Raw genomic sequence first — 18956 nt, 5'->3', positions numbered from 1 at the left:
CAATCCAAAGACCTCTGCCAAGTTTGGGTTAGAAACATAAAAAGTTTTCAAAAGCACCATCCTAAGGGGGATAGACCATTGATTACAACTGCCAAGTCCAAGGGGTCCAGGCACCATTGGTCTGAGCTGCTGCACACAGCTGAACGTGCTTAATAATAGTAAGTTAGTAAAATGGTTTAAAGTGTTAATGATGGCTGAGGCGTGTGAGGGGATCTAACCTTGAGGACAGCTCCCTAATGATTAGCAGGAGGTGGATGTTTTGGAAGGTTAGCATGAACAGTTAATCATGTGAGATGAAAAAGTCGGCTCTGGACGTGACATGCGGCTTTGATGGGCAGCAGTTGTGTGCGGAAGAACAGGGATGAAGGTTGCTGAATTCCAAATTGCCGGGAAGCACCTGTGCTCGGAGACCAGCTGCACCGAAGAGGTGACCTCTTTCCAAAAGAGGTTGAAATTATCAACAAAGTGCACACTGTCAGTGTCACAGGCAGGAGCGAGCCAGGTATCTAGGCTGAGCAGCTGCATGAAGCGTCCCATGGCACGACCGGGCGTGGGGGTTGGACTGGACACAAAACTTTGTGTGGGACTGCTTGAGGATGTTAAGGTTGAAATCTTGGAAATCTTAGACTTTGAAACAAGAGCTCAGACTGATGTCATTCATACCGACATGAACGAGGACCCTGGCAATGCTGGGATGGGATTTTATCAGCAATATCTTGTATAGTATTATCTTGGAATCAGTGTGTGAGCCCTGCTGACTCTCATATGTCTGATGATCAAATCATCAGTAATGAGAGTTAAGGGGGAGAGAGAACCTGCTAATGGGACCTGTGGGAGAAGACAGCAGCTCAGTTGGTTGCAGGACCGGTTGCTCTCTCTGTATTACGGTGGTGGAGTGAAGCCTGGGTCTGTGACCTCTGTTGCTTGACAGCAGCTGGTCCTGGCAGGACAGCCGGCTCGTCCTCTAAGGCCTCTAGACAGACAGAGACACCTTGAGACAGAGATGGGGCTGCTACTTTATTCATATTGCGTGGACGTGCAGTGAAATTGGCAGGAGACCAAAATCAGGGTGTTGACCTGGAAGGTAGGTGAGTTGGAGGAGTTGAGTGAGAACCCTGGCCCGCTGCTAGTGGAGGGAAAACTTGGTCAAAATGCTCCTTCTGCTGGATGCCCTGCAGTGCAGGTACACAAGAGGAGGGTTCACCAGGTGTAATGGGACATTGAAATAGCTATTAAGGGATTTTGTTTAAGCCCTGAGCAGGAGTCAGGGGTCCTCTGGGATGAAGCTCACAGCAGCATTAGGTGGAGTAGACAGCGGAGCTGGAGAGGCAGCATCAGCCGGATAGGAGCTGATGCCGGCCCACTCTTCAGTGGTAGGGATAGTGCCTGGTGGATGGTGATGGTAGTTCACTAAAATGCTTGGGTACTGTTAAAAACGTATTGTTCTCTAATATTACTATTCTTGGGAAGACTGAAATTACATATCTACCTAGGTAGACATATTTTCTGTCTTGGAGTTTGCATGCTAAGCGACAAAATGACTTGGTTTGAAACGATTAAAAAACTTCAGTTGGACAGTGGGTCCCGGTGCTGGAGCATGGCTGGTGATTATATTTTGTAATGTCACAAAGTTATGGAAGTTCTGGTGCTTCATATTGTGGTACTGTTTCTGAATACAGGCTGTGTGCAATTCTAGGTGGATTTAATGTTGTGATGCCTGAACAGTATTTATACAACACCTAGACTTTTATATATATAAATATATAAAATCAAAAACATGGAGATCTCACTCTCTGCAGTGTGGGACCTGTAAGACCCGAGGCAGGCTGATGTTAGTTGAGAGATAATAAAGTGCCAACAAACATTGTTTCAGTACTCTAATGCCCACATTAAATATGCAAGCCAGCCTTGCCCTTGCCATGAATCAGTCATGCTCTTACATTACAGATACATCTTCACTTTATCATTATGAATTCATGCTTACTGTGGATGACTAGAAAACTGCCCTGTCTCGAGAATAACTCCACAGTCTAATCTGCTGTAATGAAACAAGTCTTGCATTGCCTTTAAAGGAACATGATAAGAGGGAGAAGCTTAAGCATCACAGCCCCAAGATGAATGTAAAGTTTCTATAAGAAGCAATAACTGAACAGCTTAGAGGATTCTCTTCACTTCTCGTTGACCATCCTTGTGCATTTTTTAGCTTTGACAAAGCAGACACACGTTAAGACTAAACTGCAGCTTGTGTAGCATCTGTGTGAGCTGAGCCCCCTCTCACTCTTGCAGCATAGTGTGAATATTTTAAAATAGAAAAAAGGAGGTCTGCACAGTGCATGATGTGCTGGGAAGATAGCGTTCTCATGAATCACATCTCCATAACTGTATCTCCCACTGACAGACTCAAACGGGCTCTGACAGAACACTGCAGATATTGATGGATGGACGAAGAGGGATGGAGACGAGCTTAATTGCAGTTTGATGACTTGAGGTGTCTCTAAGTCAACATATCACCTGCTGACATCCACAGGTGGACCTGTTCCCTGGCTTTTACATGCTGCGCTTTCTCATTGTGCAAATCCAGTGATAATCTGAATAAATATTGGCTGTGGTGCAGTTAATCTTATTTAGGAGGTTTATTAACTTGTTACACACCCCTCTGCCAAAAACATTGACATTGAATGATCTTCCATGGATTCAAAAAGAGATAACCTCTCAAATATATCTTTCCATAAGCCTGTGCCAGAATACAGTGCAGCACATGACCTCCGAGGCTAATACAACCCTTCCATCAGATGTCCTTTAGATTGAATGTCGTAAACCGGTGGAAAACTAAAGCACTTTCTGTAAACTGTATAGTTTACACTTGTTCTGTACTGTAATTGGCCTTTTTTGTTAGGGAAAAAGACACAATACAACAATCATGGAGTTGATTTTCTATTAAGTTTATGAGCTCCCATGTGGTTGATAAAGCTGTGCAGAATTTAATTAGCACTCAAAGTCAATTTCGCCACAAGTCCCTCCTCCCTGCCTAAATTATTAATAGGACACTCCATCCGTTCATACATGCCAGCGGTCTGCGACTTAATAACAGCTCATAATTTAGACAAGGAAATAGCAGCTGTATCTCATTACGTGATTGGTATCACGGCGGCTGTTGTTGGCCAGTCGAAGGAATGGGGGAGGGGGCTGAAACCGAATGGCAATTATTGTCCATCAGAATCCAGGTGCCACTGAGTGTTCAAAATATGCTGCAGATATCTTTTAACTCAGAGAGAAGGTAAACAGATGCGTCATCATATCTTAACATAGAATATCTGAAGTGTTTACAACAAATCTTTACTTCTTTTGTCCGGTTGTGCCAAACGCAATGGATTTCTCCTCCTGCAGAGGGGCTGGTAATGGCTGGTAATGCCATCTTATTGTATCTATAGCACAAGACCCTGTGTAACAGTAAGACTGTAAAGCACAGGAGGTCATGGAAAGGTTGGAAATGTACACAGGATGATGTATTTTCTACAGAGACCTCAAGAAAGTGAAGTGAGTGCACGGTATGTGGGTAAAAAAAAAAGTTCTATCACACATTTGGAAAATTATTCCTTCTTTGGTTTTCTTGACCGAGGTGCAAGCGCATTTATTAAACAGTTGTGTTTACTTAAAGTATTCTCCACATAACTGACAGGAAGCAGTCCTGGTAAAAAAATATTCTGAGGGAAGCTAAGCAGCAGTCATAAAGTGCCATCTACTGGCAGATAGGGGAATTCTATGTACCATGCAGATGTGGAAAAGTGCTGCAATGCAACAGGGACTTGTTTTGTCATTATCCTGCCAGACTACAGTCCCACAAAGCCCCCACCAAGAATCCAATCATCATGTTTCTTTTTCTCTTTCTTTCATAATTTCAAACAATTTACATTTTGAGGTGACACACTACTGTTGAGTTTTTCTGATGACTTATAACTTTGCCCTCACTTAAGTTTCACTCCCTGAGCTTTCTGTCTTCTTGCCCTGTCTCTGCTGTCACTCACTGTCAATGATCTGCTCCGTTTTGCACGCAGGGGGAGAAGGGTGAGTCTGGAGTCTCGCCAGACAAAGGGGAGAGAGGAGACCCTGTACGTATTTTCCCGCTGTGACATTTACAATGCCGTCGTGTTAGAGAGTCATTAACCAAGGCCTCCTCCCACAGGGTCATCCAGGTGCAGAGGGTGCCGGCGGAATGAAAGGACAAAAAGTAAGTCCCATCAATGTCAAGTGTCAGAGATGATGATTCCCTCTGTTTGTGCTCCCTGAGACTCAGCATGCATGTGTGTGTGTGTATGGGTGGCTGGGTGTTTAAGGAGGAGGTTTAAAGGATATGAGTGGTATAATATACCAGATTTCAGAGGCTAAACCTTCGGAGTTATTATCCTCTCTGTCTGTTTGTCCTCCGACAGTCTTAGATATCATTGAGCAGCAAATAATGAATCTGCAGGTCGTTATTTCTTGTTTTTGCCATGGTTTGTATTCTTTGCTCATCCAACCTTGATTTGAATGATTTTCTTGCTCCTATCAGTTTGTCTTGGCGTGCACTGTGAGATATCATTGCTGCACTGTGTGATACTTTGTAGAGGATTTCCCACTGTGATAGACACACAGCGGAGAATAAGGTTTTCACTTTTGCCCTTATCTCTTTTACATAATTACCTTCCGTTTGTCCGTCTATCTTTTACTTCACAGAACACCATATTGTAAAAGTGATTTCAGTAAAATCTATAGGAAATGGGCACGTGTCTAGGGAGATTGCCATTGTTATCTGCTGTCAGCACCAGCATGTGGTTACAATGCACTTTCACTAATATACATGGCACCCAGGTGATGAATCCTAAGGCTCCAGGGAGGTCAACTTCAGTCTAGTGCAAGAAGAAAAATGATGAGATCACCAAAGTCAGTAGGACTCATCCTCTGGGAACCATGAATGTCTGTACAAATCCATCAACACGTAACAGACTGACCAACATCAAGACCTGTGTGTGATCATGTGTTGTATACGGTCATTCTGTGTAACCCTGACCTTAACCCTTGCTGTTATGATCCATCAATTTGCTGTTACACTGTAAAGATAAATATGGAGCTGGAAAAGAACTTTAAAACAATATGACAACTATTTCTCTTACCTAAAGATATGTCATAGTCACAAAAAGTGTCCCCCCAAAACATTCTTAATTTGTTTGCCCATATCACCCAAAAATTGCAATCAGAGATGCATTTCATTTTGGTTCCATAGATTTCTCATGTGACCAAATCAACACTTCAAATGTCATTAATATCTGCGACAGCACAGTCCAAAAGTGTAGTGATTTGACATAGAATGAAGCTATATCAAGTGTTTATGATAATTTGATCTTGAAAAGTCACATAATTAACTGAAGAGCAGCCAAAAAGTAATATAGAATAAAGCATATAGTTTTTATCATATAGTGTTATTGGAGATGTGCAGTTTGTTTAATTAAATCCTTATTCTCCCAGGATTTAAGTATGCTATGTCCCTCATTATGTGCAACTCGATACAGATGGGGACAAAAATCTGTTAAATGCGCTCAATTTTATTGTAATTTCATTATTACAGGATTGTGTAGGCTTGTTAAAGTACAGCATGTATACCTGGAGATCTTTTCAGTTGTTGGAAAACCTTCCCTGAAGCACCCAGTACACACAATACAAAGGGTTATTTGTGTATAAAGACACATATACACAGTAAGTACAGCAACATTTGTGACTACTGCGCACTATTGCTCTCCAGCATGAATTCTTTAATGTTTTGTTTCCACTCCTCTCATGGTTCCTCCCCTATCTCTTGAGATGGACAGTATTTTGTCTGTTCTGCTCCTTTATTGTTGCTCCTGAACCTGTTGATATAGCTGTTGAAGGTCATGTGTCCAAAGTGCATTTTTTTAGCTGTGTGGTCCTTTTTTTTTTCCTGGCACTTGTGCGTAATAATTGATTGCGTGTCTCTATTGTAATTTGCAGGGTGATATTGGCCCTCCTGGTCCTCCCGGTCCTGTGAGTACAACACACTGGTCACCCTCCAGAATACTGCTCATTGTCACTCACTATAAGATTGAGTAATAACGTATTACTACAACATCAGTGTTAGGTTCTTTGCAGCAAATCTAAGAAAGTATCGAGTTTCTGTGAATCAGTAATATATTCATGTCTGACTTTGAAACACTTGAGACCAGGAAGCAAAAAAAGCAGCAGCAGTGCAATGTTTACCTCTGCTGTCAAACCACCAATATTTTGGCATCATCTTGTAACCAATTTTCTTGACAGGTCTATACATTTGTCCTATTTTTAAGTTTAAAAAAGAAATATTTATTGTTTTCGGTACAAATAGTGGATCAGTTTTGATAAAGAGCTGAAAACACGGGCAGACTTTTCAAGGCAGTTGAGATTAGTTGCTTTGAATTACTCCAGGGAAGAGCTTCCATATTTTGTTTAGGTAATAAACTGGCTTATATTTGGCAGCACAACCCAGTAAGTGATTTTTTTTTCCCCCACTAATGTACTCTGCAGAGAAATGTTAACAGAATAGCTCACACAGGCATTGAAATCTGTGAAGTGATTTCCTACTATCAAGTTAACACATTTGCACCAGCCGCCCACTGACGCTGTAATCTTCAGCTAGAACCAAAACAAAGTCTTTGGTGTGAAAATTAATGGAGACGGTGCAGCACATGACCTGTTTATAATGTTTCACGATGGTAAATTATAGAAGGAGGATTTTGGTTGGAAGACACTGGTGCAGCTGTAGTGAGGGAGCTGATAAAATCAGAGAAGCCCTGGTGTCATGGGGACGTTTAATGGATACTGCAGGTGACACAGTTGAGTTGAGGATAATGGAGCTCATTGCTCAGACTTTTTTAAACAAATCACTTAATGTTCTGTAATGTCTCCAGCAACATGCCACAAATGAGCAGCCTTTTAAAAAAACCTAAGAACGAAAAGTGTCAAATGTAAAAACATGGTGTCTGAACCCAATTGCACAAAGACAGGGGATTTGACATTTAGATGAGTCTGTCCTGATGGGTTTTTGTGCTAATTGTCCCTTTTGAGCCTCTGAAGGCTCCAGACATGAGCTTGGAAACAAAGTTCGATGGTTTTCTTCTTCTTAATTTCCGTTGCTTGTTAGCAGGTGATTCAAATGGAAATTAGACAACTTAATTATTCAGAGAACAGATATCTCTCTCTCCAATGGTTTCACTTGTTTCCATCGAAATCAACAAAGAAAGATAACGTTCATAAGAATAGTTATCAATATGTGCTGTTTTAATGGTGGCTCAAAACAGTGACGCCTGCTTGCAATTATTTTTTAAATGATTGTCACTTTTCTGTAATTTTAATATGAGCTGGAGGAGGAAGACGAAGAAAAAGCTCCATGAAAACTGAAACTCTCTCAGTTGTGTTCATTGTTGTGTAGTGAGGTGTGGGCCACCCAGGGCATGGGAGATGTGTGCTATAGCACACAGTGGAGGGGAAACATTAGTCATTTGATAAATGAGGCTGTTTGAATATTTAGTAGCAGTCTCTGTCTGTGCTCTGTGCTTTCCTGTGGCAGATAATTTTGGCAGTTAAGCATTGATTTCCCTTACACAGCAGAAGCGCGGGTTCAGATCATTACCCTCCCTTCATAAACCTTCTTGTGCCTCTGTTTATTAGCGATGGGGAGGAGCGGCCGGCTTACAGGCGTGCTCGGCCACCGTTTCCTCCAACACCCTTAACGTAGCAAAATAGTCATTTTAGCTCAGAGACTGTCGTGCTTTTATTGCAACCAGTATTGCCTCACAATACAGTTTTATTATCTATTAAACCAAATCTCATATGCCAAATTATGTTTGGTAAATGGCTCCATGCAGTATTTCGCCGCTCTTGGGAAAAATTCTGGTGGAAATTTCTCTTCGGGTCACGTACTGATGGCACGGATATTGTTCAGCGTCCAAAGCGAGGCAGTTGACAGCAGCTGCTTTTGTGTGTGACTGCAGGTTGACCGTTTACTGATTATGTAGACACTCCACTGGGACTGTCTGGGATTCAGGAAAGGAAGAGTGCTTCATGACAAGTTGATTTGCACTGCACCTAATTACAGTAACACAGTCAAATCAGAGGCGTGCAAGAGACAGGACCAACAAGTCCTCCTTCCTGAATGACCATATAGATCGTTTGTCCCCCAACAGCACAGCACCATCATCATCACGGTTATCAGGCCAGGCATGCAGCGTGTAACAGCAGCTGCAGAACATTACCCTCATGGTTACAATAATAGACACATGGTTGAGTTGATGGAGCGGTCACAGTTTTCAGCAGAAAAGCTACTTCAAAAGTTGTTTTTTTTTTGTTTTCATTTACTGTATTTTCTCTTCAGGACAGTTTTATTAGGAGATGAGGACAACGTTGTACTAAAATATCCCTTAAATGAAAAAAACAAAAAACAAATCAGAGGCTCACATCCTTCCAAAACGTAAGTGCTTAGGGGGCACAAAAATGTCCCGGTCGTGGACAAGGCTTTCATCTCCTTCACATTCTTTCTTCTGTTATTATTCTGCTGAAAAAAAGCCAAGGCCGTGTTTGTTAGGAGGTAAAACATGATGTACACATGATTGTTATAAAATAGATTTGAAAATATTATATATTGAGTGAAACATAGGTTCAGGCTGGTAAAGAGTAAGATTGGGACAAATTTATAAAGAAGTCATTTCTTCTATTTTGTCTTTTAAAATAATTAACAGTTCAGAAGTATTTTCACCTATGTGATTGTTGCTTTCAGTAATTGCTAGACAAGACTTTTCAGAGAACACTCTTTTTCATTACTTTAAGGTGATGACAGCTCATGGATTAAGACACCTCTCTGGATCTGTAAGCAGCCGTTTCTACCATAACATCTCTGGTTCAAATTGTGCACAGGGTTGTCTCCGGTCTTTTAAGCCGTCTCTTTTCTCTTGTGTTTTTAAAGGATGAAATGAAGGAGCGGAGCCACAAGGGAGAAAAGGGCGACCAGGTGACTATTTCTCTCATTATTATTGCTCAGTAAAGACAATACAACCCCAGGAAACCGAGCATTAGTTTCAAACACAGCATTCAACATTTGACACCACAGTGTGAAGAATACCTCCCATTTTCTACATAACATTAACAAAAGAAGCACTTACCATTGATTCATACAGAATAATTGAAGATCTCTTGCTGTTCAGATGTGGTGTTGGGTCTTGTCTTTGTGCTCTGCAGGGGTGAGGCACAGAATAAATTGGTGCACAGTAGTTTTTCGGACCTCAAAACAACAGATGGATCTACTTGAAGCAAAGCAGATTACAATGACCACTGATGCAGCTATTAACCAAACATCAAACAACTACATGAACATGAAAAATAATTGACGTGTAGAGATTTCAGAAGGAAGGCAAGAGCAGAAACACTGTCATGATGTCAGGTGATTTTGTTGTTTTATTTTGAAAAGATGCTGCTTTTGATTTTACGCACATTCTCTGAACAAAGGAGGGAACTTGGCAAAGGAAATATACTGTGTTCTCAAACTTCACACAATATGAAAGCTAACTTTACAAAGGTCCTTGATGATTTTTTTTTCCAACTCCAGTCAAGAAGAAGGAATGGCTTACTTCGCTCTTTTCTTCATGCACATCTTAAAAAATGGTGTTTGTCTGTCTCCTTTACTTTCTGCAGGGGGAGCGAGGAACACAAGGACTGCAAGGCTTCAAGGTAACTTGTTGAAGATGTAGCACTTGCACAAAAACTTGAGGACTGCCAATAAAATAGAGTTCCAAAATCTTTATGTACTACTATATATAGCCTTCCAAGTGTCTACACAGCAGGATTCATAGCATTTTAGAATGGAGTATATAGATTGTTGATCAAAGCTGGAGAGGATTCCATCTGTGACATGCAGTAATTCCTGGGATAGACAGTGGCTCTGTAACATGGCAGAGATTATTATATTATATATTTGTGAGAGGTATCTTTGTGGTAAAGTCAAAAATTGTTTAAAAAGTAATGATTCTTTACATTTTTCTCACCCTTTTATTGGACTGTAAAAGGGAAACATAGGGCCGCCAGGACTAAAAGGAGATCAAGGACCAGAGGTGAGTCTCTGTATTCATCTCATGTCTGAGGTGCCGTGCCACTTACAGTAGGTCAAACGGAGATGTCTCCTGAATATAAACAACAATGAGACAATACCACACATGTGAGAGCGTACAAGCTGTTTCAGGCTAATTTTAACTAAAATACTGAGGAGTAAAAATCTCATTATATTTACAGGATTACCAATTCTTCAGTTGCTTCTCTGTTTCCATGGTAATAATTATAATATAATTGGATAACAGGATTCTTTTCAGGAGAATGCAAACTTCGATCCATCTCCAATATGCAGATGGGTTAATGGTTGACAGATAGATAGATGCAAGGCGGTTACAAGACACCATATTTACATCTATTGATATGTATGTACCTACATATGCTACTGTCCTAAAGTAGCTAGAATGAGAATAGAAGTTAAGATGGTATTACACTTCAATCAGTCATGAAAAGTGGTATATAAACATAAAAACTCTTATTGTGATGTAAGTGTTCTGCTTTTGTAAGTCATTTTTGACATAAGCTCTGTTTCCATTATAATGTATGAACTGTACAGTTCATCCATGTGTAAAGACAAAAATGAGCCAAGAAGGTGAAGGCGTATAAACTGCTTATTTAGAATACAACAGCATATCTTACAAATCTACCGCTGCTCAGTCATGAAGATATCCCCAGAAACTAATATGAAACTAATCATGGCTTAAAGCTGCAGGGGCAACACTTAGACAACAGAGCTATTTGAAATACGGTTTCAGCATCAACAGAGTCGCTGGCGTCAAAGCCCAGACAATTCTGTCTCCAAACAAATGGAGAAAATAGCTCAGTGTTGGTTTTCCTTTGTGTTTTGCCAGGGGAAACAGGGCCTGCCTGGACCCACTGGACTCCCAGGACTCCCAGGCGAGCCAGTAAGTATATTGGCACTAGATACCAGCACTTCATGTCAAGCCGTCCTTTCTCTCGTTGCCTTATCTGTCACATTGCCATCCTGGACTCTCAAACTCAGCCTGCCAGAATGAAAGAGAGAGATAAACAGATAAACCTCAACAGGCAGAGACGGAGAGGAAGTCGGGAGAAAAGTCCAGAATTTTTACACAGACGATCAGTAATCAAATTTAAGAATTAATTAGTGGAAAGAGGCAAATCTAAGCGCTTTATGCCAGGAACGGAGGCAGAGGCCCAATCTGCTCTCCACACCTGCTTCAGTAATGAGCATCTGTCTTTATTCAAAAGCAGGGAGGGAAAAGAGGCATTTCATAAATCCTGGCTAAGGGAAATTATGTTGGAACACGGCAGCCCGCTGAAGCAGTGAGGAGGAGGAGATAAATGTGTGAGGAGATGAAGGCCTGGTGATAGATGTGTCTCTTTTCGCCACTATTTACAGGGCTCGTCAGGGGAGCCGGGGGTGCCTGGGAGAGATGGCCTGAAAGGAGAAAAGGTAGGTAAACTTCAAATCAAGTTCTCACCTCAAAGAAAAATATGAAGCTGTGATGTTTTATCACAGGTTGAACATGCTAGACAACTTGTGGAGACACACTGCAGATTACTCGCCCTGCATGCCGTCCTCAATCATGTTCTAACTGTGTGTTTCACATTTGGTGCCTCTGACTCCTCAGCTATCCATACACACATTTATTTTTGCAGTCGGAGTGGTTCCAAATGCTGTGCAGAAAGTGGGAGAGTTGAAAAGTGCATATTTGACATGCATGTTTGATTGGGTTCGTCACTTTAGTAATCCTTCCCACTGGAGTCACTCGGCTGAGTGCCTTCACCTCCTTCATCCATTCACGTTTGTAATCCAGTTTTGTCTTCTTCTCTACACCGACGTTAACTCCGATCCAAAAGGCAGTTCTGGTTCTACATTCATGTGGTAATCTATCAATAAATGTGAGCAGGAAATGTCTGGGCACTGGAGACAGAACTGTTCAGTTTAGCAAGATTAGACGCAGGGGAAGCAGCTAGCCTAGCTCCAAGTGCATTAACACTAAACTATAGTGTTTTACAAAACCACACAATATAATGTGAATAAATGTGACTAAAAAGTGGGACTACCTCCAAATATTGCTAACTAGTAGTGTTATTCTTTAAGTATAAAACAAAACAAAGATGTTATTAGAAGACTAACGCTCAAGGCACACCAGACGTGGTTCAGAAGTGGAGCATCTACTGCAAGCTCCATTATGATTGGAGGTTTGCCTTGAAAATGCAAATATTTCAAAATAAAAACGAATAAAGACATGTTTCACTTAACAGTTTCTTATTAGCTGTAGAGGCTAGTGGGAATATAATGAGCTTTGCAGGCCATAAACACATAAATCGTCATTGATCATCAAGATCAGTAGGATTTATCCTAAAAAATTCACAGGAATCAATCCAGTAGGTTTTTTCTGTCTAGTTCATAAGGTGGACCCACCGGCTTACAATTCCATCCATAGAGCCATAGCATGGCTAAAAAAGAACAGCACTAAAAGTGCAAAGTTTTAGTGTCCAATCATCCATCCGTTATGGCAGAATATCACAGGGCCAACATAACACCATTCATGCTCACATTCACATCAATAGTCAATTCAGAGCCAATAAACGTAACCCTTAACTGTTTTTATTTTGGACTGTGGGAGGAAGCCTGAGTACCTGTAGCGAACACACGCAGACACAGGGAGAACATACAAACTCCACACAGAAAGACCCTGGATGATCCGGGACTCGAACCAGGAACCTTATTGGAAAGTGTACACATGACAATATAGTCACAAGGAATATCTGAGGAGCAAAAAAGCAGACACAACTGTCTCTGCTTACCAACTTTCAGACTTGAAGGGTCCATGCAGATGACATGACAAAGCCAGTCTGACTTTTTACCTATGGAGAAAATTATGAAAACTGTCTGTCTCTGTCTGCAGGGGGACTCTGGTGGAGTGATGGTGCCACAGGGACCTCCAGGTCCCAAGGGTGAGCCTGGAGAACCCGGTGGCGGCTATACGGTGGGTACTCTATCAAATGTTGACAGTCACTTTCACCTGACTGTGTTGATTTCAGCCCTCGAGTCACAGAATGACACAGTGAAAAACAACTGAAGAAAATTCAACACAAATTCACAAAGCAAAACTCATCTGCAAACAGCTGGAGCAGTATCAGACAAGTTAAAGGAAACTGGCCTCTACTCTTCCAGCTGTGTAGCTGCCATGACATTATGGGGATGCAATACCATTAAGTAATCCACCATTGGATAACCCCAGTCTGGGTAATCACCTATCTTCCCATTTTGGAGCTTATAGCTGTTGAAGCACTCTCTTTTATGGACATGGCTTTGCATATAGACATGTTCATTACAGCTTCTTGGCTGCTTGTGTGCAGCCAAGGCCCCAGTTCTGCTTGGCGCCACTTGCGCTCCTCAATCACCGGCAAGCGTTCACCGGCTTTAAACAATCATGTTTGTTTGTGTGTGTGTGTGGATACGCTTGTGTTTGTGTGTGTGTGAGGAAACGCTGAACTGAACATTAAGCCCCACAGTAGACCTACTCATCAAGCAAGTGGCACTGTGTTCAGCTGAGCTGAGTAATGCGGGAAAGATTGCGTCTAGGCAGAAGTATATAAACCTCTTTAATGTACTCGAGCACTGTGGAACCTGGTTGAGGATTGGCAAATTGGGCCACATGACATGTTTACAGCAGGTCAATGATCTCTTATGTTGTTACATATTTCAAACTCCAAACAAAGAGAGGTGTCTAGCGTTTAGCAGGAAGGTTCTTCTGCATTGATCCACATAGTCTTTTAAAAATGTCAGTTCTGTCTGGGGTCACTGGAGAAAAGTGGACTCTCCACATTTTTATGGTTTATGTTATATAAGACGAAGAAAAGAGAAAAAAGCAATAAACAAGAGCTGAATGCAGATGGTCGCAGTGGCTTTAATGAGTCAGCCTCCTCGGGTAGTTAATGTCACTTTATTGATTTTACCTTTAAATGAATAATGAGCAATTTACACTTCTTTCATTTGACTTTTATTATTAGCATGGATCTCCCAATACTCTGAAGTAGTGATATTAAGTCTTTTTATTTTCAGTAAAGTGCCAGTGCATAATGTGTAATGGAACAATTTGTTTTTAAAAAAGAAAATGCAGTTATATGATTACATTAGCCTCAAAAAGTTCTGTGCTTTCCAAACTTTCTTCTGTTTTACATTTGAGTGCATTACCACAGTTCTCCCTAAAACTATAGAACTGCAGCGTTAGCTCAAATCTAACTTCTGCACAGCTAATTTACATTGTGCAATGTTGGACTTGTAACACTAATAGATGCTGAGAGTAGAAATCAATGTCTCATCTGGAATGTACGGTAAATTATGCTTACAGTAGCCTCGGTTGCAATCAAGGTTTTTCTCTGCGGTATGGCATTATCAGGATGCCTCTGTACGTAGACGCTGCTAAAAATGCTGTAAACAGTATTGAACATGAGCTCATGATGCAGCGCTGCATTCAGACTGTTTGCACTGTGGAGTTCCGCTCATATATTTCAATATTCCTCTTTAAATTCCACCACTACAACAGTTTATTTTTTGTTCTGCACCTCGGGCCTCAAAGTGAATTGCTGATGAATCTCCAGTGAATCCCTGATGTCTTCTTCCTGTTGTTTTCTAGGGTGATGGGTTGCCTCTAACCAGAGGGTCTCGTGGACCCAAGGTAGGAATCACTGTGGTGGTGGAGCATCACTAACACAACCATCTTTTATATATGTCAACATAAATCTGGAATATACTGTATGTTACCCAAGGTGAAAACCCCAAAACAGATGGTTCACTCAAAGGACAGGAAATAAAAAACAAGACAAATAAGATTCAGTACATGGAAAAGCAGTCAGGAAAGGCAGAGGCATCCAAAAACTCTGTATGTAAGGCGCCCTGAGGAAAATGCTGGAACTCTGACAGTAAACTGACAAGACAAACACAGCAGTTAACAAGACACAGGTAAAACTAATCAGACTGTGGCAGAGAATCATTGAAGGAGGGAAATCAGACAAAGACAGGAAGTGAAGTGCACTAAAATAAAACAGAAGGGCAGGAAACAAAATAAAACAGAAAATAGCTGAGAGTCTGAAAACAAAAACAAAAATCTTCACTCAAGGAGCCAACGACAGAGACACAAATCCAAAAACCAAATACAAGTAAAAGAACAAGGCATAAGGACAACAGAAGATCCATAAAGAAATCAGCCTGTAAAGAGATGAATCAAAAGTCGTTACAAAGCTCAAAAGCAAAGGCAGAAACACAACTGTATATATGTCGACATCTTAGGATCATTGATATGTTTGCTGCTGTTCTTTCATAAGCTACTTTCATATTCAGGTACTATATAATTGAATGGTTCACAGTATTTTTTGGTGGACTGACCCCCACATGAACACAAGCAATCTGTCATCAACACCAACCACCATTTGATTGGATTTTAAAGTGGATGTTATTCAACACTATCAATTAAATTAAAGTGGATACTAGCCAATGACAATATTTTTATACTTCTGAACTGTCACTGTTGAAGTGATTAACTTAGTATTTGAGATACACGAAGTGACTGACGCCGACTGTTTTAACCTCACTCTGAAGCATTTGTTAAATTGCTCATCGATTTTTTTCAGCTAAGTTCTTTAACTTTCTTCACAACCTGTGGCATCATTTATCTGTTGCTGTTAGCAACCTGTTGAGACCTGGCTGACTAGTTTCACGCTCTTGTTTCCAACACAAACTGAAAGTCAAATTAATTACTAACTACTCTGCAACCTTTCCACTTATGTTCCCTGGGGTACAAGGGTCACCAGCATTTTTATACAGGGATCCCATTATATTGCCCCCCCACCACTTATGCCAGTTCCTGCTTGTTCACACTGAACTCGACAGCATAATTCTGCTCCAGTGAATGATTTTAGCAAGCAGTTCTCTAGAATCAGAGATGTCATGTCCAATTATACCAGCTCGCCCTTTTACACAGACATACAGTAAATGTAGCTCTGTGGCTGAGTGGAACAATATCTCCCCACTTCATGTCCGTCCCAATATACAGACCGATGAGGCAGTATGATATGACTGCACTGAACACACTGTGGCTACTGGTGTAGGAAATACCTTTAAAAAATTCCTGATGATATTATGATTTATCATGAGTTTTGAAGCAGGTTTAGAAAATAATGCAGGATGCCCCAACCAAAGTGAAAAAACAGAATGTACTATACTATTGCAGCACATGCACGAGTTCAAATGAAATGGATAATGAACATGTGCATACCATTTGCCTTAAACATGGTTTTGTTTCTTAGCCTTGAAGCTACAAACTGCAAAACATAAAGGGGAAAATGAGTTCCAGCCGAGTGTGAATAGCTAATGATCACGCAGTGCAGCAGTTCTTCATGACTTCTGAATTCACTAACACAGAAAACCCACTGAAGGTGCTTTTACATGTTTTTCTGTCAGGGTGAGAGAGGAGTCCCAGGGTTGCCAGGAGAACACGGTGAAAAAGGCGAACCTGGAGAGAGTGTCATGGGTCCTTCTGTGAGTATGATGTCGTATTGATTGGCCTGTGTCTCCCACATTCATTATTTAGTTGAACTATGATACGTTCTCGTGTCTTTAGGCGTTAAAAGAGTGAAATCCTCTTTGAATATCAAGATCAGTGTTCATTAAATGCACCCTAAGATGAAAATGCTGGTCATTACCATGAAGTGCAGGCATAGTGCATTCTGCCTTCATCATATATGCTCCACACTGCTAGTTTGAACCCTGCGGATTAGATTGTGAGTGAGTCTCTTCTTTCATTTTTGAAATACTGGATTGTGGGAGACAGAGGATCAATAGAACTAAAGGTGTCTAACACAATTCCTTTATTGGATCCTGGGTACTAGAGGGCAGATGGTGTTAACAAGATGTGCTGTGTGTGTTCATAGGGCCCCGTGGGACCCTCGGGAAAGCCGGGAATTGAGGTCTGCAGGAAAATACACTGAATCCACAAACAAACATGTTCAAGTTTATTTTCACTGATTATTAGCAGCTCATTGATGCTGTAATTAGTTTTATGATACAAATAACACCCTGTGGTTGTTGGTTGTTCGCCAAGTGCACAAAGCAAGTTTTGTTAAATTATTAGTGTGTGGGGGTTTGTTTGTTTATTCCAGGGCCCTCGTGGATCCCCAGGTTTATCAGGCCCCCCTGGAGCAACAGGAAGAGAGGTGAGTGAGATCAGTATGTCCCTCCAAATTTATTCACTCACTCACACATCTGCAGTTAAAATATGACTGGAAGCATAAAGGAGAGTCAGCTTCCCACTGTGAGCATCAACGAGTATGATGTATCATAGACCCTGGATACAAATGCCCATCTGCTGCACAGAGTGTGAAAATAAAGTTATAGCCTTGTATGTGTGCTTGACATCATAGCCAGGGGGGGGATTCCTAACTCTTTTCTTTATATCAATTAAAGGGCTCCCCTGGTCGACCAGGCCCCCCAGGCCCTGCTGGCCCCCCAGGTGAACCAGTAAGTGAGAAAATCTAATTCTACAGTTCTGCATCAGTTCTACAATTGGAACCTCTGAGTTCACCATAATTACCAGCCAGTTCCTTCACTAGCCATCAGTTTCGAGAAATGTTTGCAATTACAACAAACCGATAGCTTCCTGTGGTGGAGGAAGTACTCAAAATAAAAATACAAAGAAATAAACAAAATTTTAAGTAAAAAAGTAAAATTTAAAGTAAAATTAAAATACTACATAATTATTTCTTCTTGAGTAGGAATAAATAAGTACTTACTTTTAAATATACTTGCAAGTATTAAAAGTAAATGCAGAGTGGAGCATATATTCCATAAAGAAACCGTCAACTACATCATTATGGCTTATTTACGGGGGGCGGGGTCTAATGTTACCTGCCTGCTCTGATTGGATCAGTGGACCAATACCCCGCCCATTGCATTTCAATGCATTGTTAAAATGGGTTGGTATAGAAAGTACAGATATTTGTGGTATATGTGGTGGGGTAAAAGTGAAAAGTACCTGACAATAAATCTACTTAAGTAAAGTACACACACACATATATATAGTAGTATTGTAACAACGTAAATGTACTATGTTCCATCCCAAGACTGCTTTTATTGTTTATTTTTAATATATTTTTGTCTTTTTATATCTCAGGTAAACAACATGTACTAAAGTTCAAATCGCTCTAGTGTGAGCGTCATACAAATGCTGCTGTTGCTGCACCCACTAAATTTCACCTCCTTACATTTATGTGTTGTGAAAAACTATGATAACCATTTATACTCAACTTTGTTTTTAATTATAAACAGGCTTTTTTTAAGATGCGTGGACTCTGTTGTCTAGCAACAAAGTTATTATACTGTCTCGTCAAGCGGTGCACATTAAAATACTGAAAATTAAAATGACAAAAAAAGATTTGTTGAAAAATGTTTGGAGTAAAAACACACTTCTTAAAGGCAGAGATGATTATTTTTATAAATTGATGTTTTGAAAAAGGCAGCTTCCACAGACAAACAGCAGCAGAATATATCAAACACATCAATGACTTGTTAGCCCTGAAAACAATAGTGTGGTGATGTTTCACTGATATTTGTATTCTCTTTGACAGACTGCTCTGCCAATCGTTGGAGACATGGGAACTTTACTTAAGGTACTTCAAAGTTAATGATAATTGCAGTTTTCTTACCAAAATAACGTGCAGAGGACTTTCTGGTTTAGAATCTTTATAATTATCAGTTTTTTATTCATTTGTAAAGGTACTTTTTTAATGTGGATGGTGTTAGTATAGAGAAGTTGAAAAAGCCCTTGAGTGCTTTCATCAGGGTGAGT

The 18956-nt window shown here is 40.7% G+C and overlaps 1 protein-coding gene across 6 annotated transcripts in view; it reads left to right on the top strand.

Annotated features, from left to right (window-relative positions):
• The window catches only part of col19a1 (collagen type XIX alpha 1 chain), a 97814-nt gene that overhangs the window by 55098 nt on the left and 23760 nt on the right, over positions 1–18956 (top strand). For all 6 annotated transcript variants that reach the window (XM_069538292.1, XM_069538293.1, XM_069538295.1 and 3 more), the window contains 16 exons: positions 4056–4109; positions 4184–4228; positions 6004–6036; positions 8848–8886; positions 8984–9028; positions 9709–9744; positions 10080–10124; positions 10971–11024; positions 11501–11554; positions 13017–13097; positions 14751–14792; positions 16574–16651; positions 17044–17079; positions 17272–17325; positions 17576–17629; positions 18736–18777. In XM_069538292.1, coding sequence (XP_069394393.1) covers positions 4056–4109; positions 4184–4228; positions 6004–6036; positions 8848–8886; positions 8984–9028; positions 9709–9744; positions 10080–10124; positions 10971–11024; positions 11501–11554; positions 13017–13097; positions 14751–14792; positions 16574–16651; positions 17044–17079; positions 17272–17325; positions 17576–17629; positions 18736–18777 — 792 coding nt within the window. The remainder of the gene's footprint in view (positions 1–4055; positions 4110–4183; positions 4229–6003; positions 6037–8847; positions 8887–8983; positions 9029–9708; positions 9745–10079; positions 10125–10970; positions 11025–11500; positions 11555–13016; positions 13098–14750; positions 14793–16573; positions 16652–17043; positions 17080–17271; positions 17326–17575; positions 17630–18735; positions 18778–18956) is intronic.

This window comes from Paralichthys olivaceus, chromosome 14 (genome assembly GCF_024713975.1).
Source record: "Paralichthys olivaceus isolate ysfri-2021 chromosome 14, ASM2471397v2, whole genome shotgun sequence".
Classification (NCBI taxonomy): Eukaryota; Metazoa; Chordata; class Actinopteri; order Pleuronectiformes; family Paralichthyidae; genus Paralichthys; species Paralichthys olivaceus.
This window is presented reverse-complemented; position numbering and strand designations above follow the sequence as displayed.